At 37.0% G+C, this 8,263-nt stretch overlaps 1 protein-coding gene across 1 annotated transcript; it reads left to right on the top strand.

Annotated features, from left to right (window-relative positions):
• The first annotated feature begins 310 nt into the window (after positions 1-310).
• abi3b (ABI family, member 3b) lies at positions 311-7,535 on the top strand. Its single transcript, XM_079851032.1, has 6 exons — positions 311-366; positions 1,628-1,819; positions 3,183-3,350; positions 3,541-3,735; positions 6,470-6,546; positions 6,651-7,535. The coding sequence occupies exons 2-6, from the start codon at positions 1,688-1,690 to the stop codon at positions 7,231-7,233; spliced, it is 1,155 nt and encodes a 384-aa protein (XP_079707158.1). The 5' UTR covers positions 311-366; positions 1,628-1,687; the 3' UTR covers positions 7,234-7,535.
• Positions 7,536-8,263: the final 728 nt, after the last annotated feature.

Here is an 8,263-nt window from a genome sequence, read left to right as displayed (position 1 = left end):
TCTAATCCAGACAGGCAGCAGGTGTACACACACACTTAATACAACAGGGACTGGACAACGACTGAACAGAATGGAACTAAATACAAACACAGATGAACATTGATTAACAGGACACAGGTGATACAGATAATTATGATGATGATGATGATGATGATTAACTAAACACAGGTGACACAAATGAACTAAATGACAGTAATGGATACGAAGGAGTGGCGGGAAAAGAACAAAGGAAGACATGTGACTACTGAAAATACAAACAAACACTGACACGTGACAGTGTTAGAATTCACCGCCATTTTTTAATGTCCCTCAATGAAGAAAGGTCAAAATTGGACCAAAAAGGACCAAATGTAATTACATATAAAGGTCAGACGGATCATTTTGCAGCACCCTTGAAGGGCCTTTCCCGAACAAAGGCAATATTGTTTCATGATGGATTTCTTTTTTTCATTGAACTCTCCAGCTCTATATGCTCCTGTGGAAAAGATTGTCCCTCTCCTGGAACGCACTATTGTTATTAGTCACAAAGATCTTCAATGCTGTTGGCATGGGAGCAGTTAATAGCATGAAATGTTTCAGCCTTAATGTTTTCGCATAATTGTAACACATTATAAATATATTATTTTGTATATAGTGAATATGCAGACGGGAGCTGATATGCTCTTTATACAGCATGAAAGTGCTTTGCATGCATAAAAGAAAATGACGATATTTATCTCTGTAAAAACGTGATGCACGTAACTGGCATGCAGATAAGCGATACTGATAACCAATTATCATTGAAACAGACTTTGCTCATGAAATATCAATCACATGGGCAAAATATGATGGCTAATCTATAAGGCCTCAGTTCATAGCAATAGCCATGCCTATCAGACACATTAAAATGCACAGCTCGCAGTGACGGGGCATTAACAGCAATATAATAACTTTAAAAGTATCCGATCGACAGTTTTTATCTCTGTGTTGTTGTATTGGCGAGACAAGTCTGTTTACTGACGAATTACCAGAGTTTTATGGTCATGGAATAGATCACTGTTTAATAGGTTAAATATTTAATATTTCGTTTTCTGAACAAACTTAGATGTAAGACTCACTAGAGCATTGTTAAATTAGCTATTAACAGACCCAAATGCATTTAATACACTTCACAACGAGTGAAAAAAGGGAAATAGAGATCCACACTAACTGAACTGAAATAAAGGACCTAATGCACTTTGATAGCTGTATTGTGGCCTCTTGTGGTCACACAAAGACATGCATTATTTTCTCTCTCTCTTCTAAAGGGATAGTGTAAAATAATTGAATCCTGTCATAATTTACTGAAGAATGTTGACATTGTTCTTTCCTATACGATAGATAGATAGATAGATAGATAGATAGATAGATAGATAGATAGATAGATAGATAGATAGATAGATAGATAGATAGATAGATAGATAGATAGATAGATAGATAGATAGATAGATAGATAATACACTCTGTAGCGTGTCTGCACTAAAGATTATTGTGAGATCTGAAAGTGTGTGCAGAACTGCTTTATAAACACACCCACTCTTCCAACATGTCTGTGCCCGTCATCTTCACTTCAGTCGCTCACTAGTTCACCTTAGTTTTGTCTTACCAGAGTCAGTAGAGAGGAGCCATAACCAGCAGCATACAGTACATTATACTGCAGATCTGCACAATGAGAGACAACAACTGTAAAGAATGCATAGACAAAATCCTTCAAGAGGCTCCGATGGCAAGAAAAGCTCTTCTAGACAACCACAGCAACCTTCACAAAGTGGCCGATTACTGCCAGAACAAATACCTCAATGTGAGACATTTATTTCATTGTTTTTCTATACTTTCATTGTTTATATATATATATATATATATATATATATATATATATATATATATATATATATTCTCATAAATAGAGTATTTTAGATATTTTACTTGATGTTATGTGATCTTATGTTTACATTAGGCCTAAAAATATATAGTATGTACTGATTTAAAAATGCTGTGCGACATTGTAATATTTACACTCACTGATAAGTAGTCTAGTATTTTTTTAATGCACGTGAATTTAATAACTGGATTTTATTACATTTGCAAAATATACGAGTATCTCACTAAAACTGGAATTTGTTTCTGAAAAGTGAATTAATTATTCACATGGATTACTGAAAAACCTTTCTTAAGTTTCTGACTCTTTTCGAGTCTTCAGCTTCGTGCTGTTTGCACCGAGGGCGTACATGCCTAAACAAGGCTGTGGTATGTATTCCTAGAACTCCATGAAAACTGTTCTTAACATGTTTATCTAGGAATCCATATCTGTATCCTGGAGGTCCGTTATATTGAAAGCAATAATTTTGCAAATGCCTTTATCATTTGCAGGTCTTTAATAATAAGGATAATATTTAATAATGGTAGGCTAACTAACACTTCATTTTGATGTTCCCTTTTGAACATTCTGTTGACTTTAAGTAACTTTGCAACTACATGTCAACTAACTTAGAGTATAAGTAGACTGTCTGTTTAATTTCTGCTCACTATTTAATGTGATGGTCCCCAAGAAATCATTCTACTGACTATAAGTAGCTTTGCAAGTGTCAGTTTATTCTAACCCTAACCCTACAGTCTACTAATAATCTGCTAACACTCTAATGAATGAGAGTTAGTAGACATGTAGGTGCAACGTTGCTTATAGTCAACAGAATTTGTTAAAGGGACCATCAAAATGAAGAGAAACGGTAATATTATATTGAAAGACTGCTCAGGTTATAATCACTAAAATGCTGTCATTCACCTCAGTTCATCACGATCTCACAATAATTATAATCAGTGATGTCTACACTGCACAGTGAATCTCTTACTTGCATTGAGTCTACACTTTGTAAATGAGATTGACCATTGCGATCAAGAGGTCATCAAACATGTCTGTGATTGGCTACATTGCTCACCTCTGCAAAAACACATTGTAAATAGAAACATTTGATGTTCTCCAGAGCGCAACGTTTCTGTAATATTCATTCAAACTATAAATGTAAGTCCTTGATTACGTTTCAGATGTCGTAGAACGTCTGGAGTTCTTTCAATCTGCTGTTATTCATAATTTAAAAAAAAAAAAAAAAAAAAAAAAACATGGAAGAGTTTGAATAGGCCTATTGAAAATGATTATTTACCTTTAGGTGGAGGACACCAAAAGTGTCATTGAAGAGTCTAAAGCTCTCACCGCGCAGGCCCTGGCCAATGTCTCGTACCAGATCAACAATCTGGCCGTATCTGTGCTGAAGATTTTAGATGTGCAGACGGTTCAGCTCAAACAGATGGAGTCCTCCGTCAACATGCTGACTCTGGTGAGCTCCTGATATCACTCAACGGAAAGCACCAGATTCTCATGAAATACAATGCCAGTCATAACTAAGGGCAAGTCAGGACAATGCTAGAAATATGAAACACTAGTGTTTGCTCCTGTTTAACAGACATTAATCTTGTCAAAGTTGCATATGGCAAAAATAGCCTCTTAATGTCCGTGTTCACATTCAGACAGTTGGCATGTACAAGGAGAAAATTGCCCGGAGAGAGATCGGAGTGCTGACCAAACAGTCCAAAGTTCCCCGGACTCAGAAGCTGGTTCCCCCAGCAGGAGGACAGGAGCCGTTTCGTGCGTACAGACGTGTTCCCATATCCTACACCCGCCTGGACAAACTGGGCCACAGCCACTGGGAAGCCAGCAACAATGTGAGCAAATATACATCCAAACAAAATACATTTTACTTACATTGCTGTTTTTTTAACTTGTGATTGAATTAAAAGAAAATTTAGACATGTTTTAATGTTATAAATTATATAATATAAATAATATGTGATCTAATGTGGATCATGCTTAAAATATGTAGAATTCTGTTGTCTATATATTATTAGGTTATTATATACTATTGTTTCAAAGTTTGGGATCAGTGAGATTTTTTTCTTTTAAATAAATTGATACTTGTTCATCAACAGTGCATTTAAATGATCAATAATGACACTAAAGATATTTACATGTTTGCAAAAAAAAACTGTTTTAAAAAAATGCTGTTAGTTTGCACTTTCTATTCATCAAACAATTGAGGGGATGAAAATTTCCACAAAAGTTTCAACAATGAAAATCAGAAAAGCAGCAAATCATCATATTAGAATGATTTCTGAAGGATCATGTGACATTGAAGACTGAAAAAATGATGCTGAAAATTCAGCTTTGCATCACATTTCAAAATATATTCAAATAAAAAACAGGTATTTTAAGTTGTAATAATACTTTACTGTATTTTACTGTAAATGCAGCCTTGGTCAGCTTAAGAGACTTCTCTCAGTAGCATTACAGAAAACATTTGAAAGGTGGTGTATGTAATAGTATTTTTTTATTTATTTATATTTATAAACAGTATTTATTGATATAATGTATTTTTAAAATAATAATATTTCAATATATATATATATATATATATATTAGAAAATGCAGTTAAAACCCCTTTTTTAAGAGGCAAGTATGTCATTCACATGCTATATATACAGTGAGGAAAATAAGTATTTGAACACCCTGCTATTTTGCAAGTTCTCCCACTTGGAAATCATGGAGGGGTCTGAAATTGTCGTCGTAGGTGCATGTCCACTGTGAGAGACATAATCTAAAAAAAAAAATCCAGAAATCACAATATATGATTTTTTAACTATTTATTTGTATGATACAGCTGCAAATAAGTATTTGAACACCTGTCTATCAGCTAGAATTCTGACCCTCAAAGACCTGTTAGTCTGCCTTTAAAACGTCCATCTCCACTCCATTTATTATCCTAAATTAGATGCACCTGTTTGAGGTCGTTAGCTGCATAAAGACACCTGTCCACCCCATACAATCAGTAAGAATCCAACTACTAACATGGCCAAGACCAAAGAGCTGTCCAAAGACACTAGAGACAAAATTGTACACCTCCACAAGGCTGGAAAGGGCTACGGGGAAATTGCCAAGCAGCTTGGTGAAAAAAGGTCCACTGTTGGAGCAATTATTAGAAAATGAAAGAAGCTAAACATGACTGTCAATCTCCCTCGGACTGGGGCTCCATGCAAGATCTCACCTCGTGGGGTCTCAATGATCCTAAGAAAGGTGAGAAATCAGCCCAGAACTACACGGGAGGAGCTGGTCAATGACCTGAAAAGAGCTGGGACCACCGTTTCCAAGGTTACTGTTGGTAATACACTAAGACGTCATGGTTTGAAATCATGCATGGCACGGAAGGTTCCCCTGCTTAAACCAGCACATGTCAAGGCCCGTCTTAAGTTTGCCAATGACCATTTGGATGATCCAGAGGAGTCAGGGGAGAAAGTCATGTGGTCAGATGAGACCAAAATAGAACTTTTTGGTCATAATTCCACTAAACGTGTTTGGAGGAAGAAGAATGATGAGTACCATCCCAAGAACACCATCCCTACTGTGAAGCATGGGGGTGGTAGCATCATGCTTTGGGGGTGTTTTTCTGCACATGGGACAGGGCGACTGCACTGTATTAAGGAGAGGATGACCGGGGCCATGTATTGCGAGATTTTGGGGAACAACCTCCTTCCCTCAGGTAGAGCATTGAAGATGGGTCGAGGCTGGGTCTTCCAACATGACAATGACCCGAAGCACACAGCCAGGATAACCAAGGAGTGGCTCTGTAAGAAGCATATCAAAGGTTCTGGCGTGGCCTAGCCAGTCTCCAGACCTAAACCCAATAGAGAATCTTTGGAGGGAGCTCAAACTCCGTGTTTCTCAGCGACAGCCCAGAAACCTGACTGATCTAGAGAAGATCTGTGTGGAGGAGTGGGCCAAAATCCCTCCTGCAGTGTGTGTAAACCTGGTGAAAAACTACAGGAAATGTTTGACCTCTGTAATTGCAAACAAAGGCTACTGTACCAAATATTAACATTGATTTTCTCAGGTGTTCAAATACTTATTTGCAGCTGTATCATACAAATAAATAGTTAAAAAATCATACATTGTGATTTCTGGATTTTTTTTTTTAGATTATGTCTCTCACAGTGGACATGCACCTACGATGACAATTTCAGACCCCTCCATGATTTCTAAGTGGGAGAACTTGCAAAATAGCAGGGTGTTCAAATACGTTTTTTCCTCACTGTATATATATATATATATATATACAGTATATAATGTATATATATGAATGACGTACTTGCCTCTTAAAAAGGGGGTTTAACTGCATTTTTTAATCTATTTTTATTACTATTTTTTTATAGAGTCCTAAATTCATTGGAACCAAAATAAGTAGAAACCAAACTATTTGGGAATGTATTAATTATAAGGTATCGTATTTGTAATGGAATTTAAAATATTAAAATATTTTATTCAATCATTTGTGCAGCATTTTTAAAACCCCTATTGATGAACTGATTTATTTATTTCAAATTATTCTGCTGATCTGTGACATCGAAGGAAGAGCCAAAATCAGAAACAGACGATGAGGACTCTTTAAAACAACTTGGCACACTGGAGTCCAGCACCTTCAACTGGTATGTATACACAATGGCTTTTACTGATTTGGTTACAAATGTTTTCAATGAACTCAGTTTGTTCCATTGTCTTCAGAAATCTGATGTATTTGCTGTGGTTTCAGGTCTTTCTTGGGTATCGCAGTTCCTCCTCCATCGGTGCCCGACTGGGTGGGCTCTAGTTTCACAGCTCCTCCTGGTCTCTCTCCAGCTTCACAGTCTCCTTCACTCAAGTCTGAGCACTCCCCGTCTACACCTCCATATGCCTATCCCGACCTGTCCATGCTGCCTCCTCCACCTCTCCTGGATGATGAGATAGGAGACGCTCCACCTCCACCCCCTCCTCCCTCTCCACCTCCACCTAATCCTGAGTATGGAGGATCTTTGCTTCCTCCTCCACCACCTCCAACTGGCCAAAATACCTCAATGACGTCAGCAAATCCTCCACCACCACCTCCTCCTCCCCCAGGTAACATGGCTGGTCCACCTCCTCCACCACCACCTCCTCTTCAGGGCAAGACAGCTGTTCCTCCTCCTCCACCTCCTCCTCCTCCTCCTCCTAGCTCTGCCTACAGTGGATCTTCTATACCTCCACCACCACCACCTCCACCTCCCCAAAATGCCTCCATGCCACCACCGCCTCCTCCTCCTCCTAATACAGGAGGAAAATTTGTTCCACCACCTCCTCCTCCACCTCCTCCATTTTGAATGTTGAATTTCAATGTTAATTTTATGCTTTGTTTTATGCAAAAGACTACATGGATAATATTTTTGTATGCTTTTAAATGACAAATTGTGATATTTTCTTTATAAATGTTACATGAATACATGTTATAAACATAAATGTTTATAAAACATTAAATAAAGGCAATGTTGTTTTGTATAAAGCATATTAAACTGTGTAATATAAGACTTTTTCTTATTCTTTTTATGATATATTTCTAGATTTATTGATATATTTTTACATATGATATAATTCTACATTTATTTTATTCTGTGATTAAATGTTTAAAAAAAAATTATATCAAAGCTGCTGTTGTCCATGCATGCAACAATTTTATGGAAATGAAAACAAAATAGGCACTGCACTGAAGGTGGCAGCACCGAGTCTTTACATTATTTACACATTATAAGTGAATTCGGTGTTCAGTGCAAGAAGAGCATAAAATTCACAACGAACGCATTCATTATGATGAAAGTTGTGACATGACATTATCATATTTTCCCCTGTCTATAGTAGGCTATTGCTCTGCAGAGGTGGACAAAGTAAGAAATCTTCCTTGAGTGAAAGTAGCCTACAGATAGCCTACTGGTCAAATATTACTCCGTTACAAGTAAAAGTTGTAAAGATTTTTACTTTAGTAAAAGTACAGAAGTAGGCTACTCGTTTTTAAAAGTACTTAAGTAGGCCTATCAAAAGTAAAAAAGTAAATGTCAATGCATTGTTTGCAGTACCTTATGCCTCAGAATCTATGCCTGCCTACCCTCATATCAATATCAAATTTATTTCTAGAACACAGTTCCAGTAGCGGGATTGAATGTGAGATTGAATAAGTGCACTCAATAACGTCCACAATGGTTTCGGACACCCAAATGGCTGTTCCCTCAAATAGTGCCCTATTTAAAGTTTTTCGGCTTTTAGTATGAATGTGTTCGCATTACTGTTATCTATAAGCTAGTGCGCTCCAAAACAACGACAAAATTCACATTTAGAAGACCAACCCCAACGTTTAAAATG

This window comes from Squalius cephalus, assembly GCF_949319135.1.
Source record: "Squalius cephalus genome assembly, chromosome: 19".
NCBI classification, from domain to species: Eukaryota; Metazoa; Chordata; class Actinopteri; order Cypriniformes; family Leuciscidae; genus Squalius; species Squalius cephalus.
This window is presented reverse-complemented; position numbering and strand designations above follow the sequence as displayed.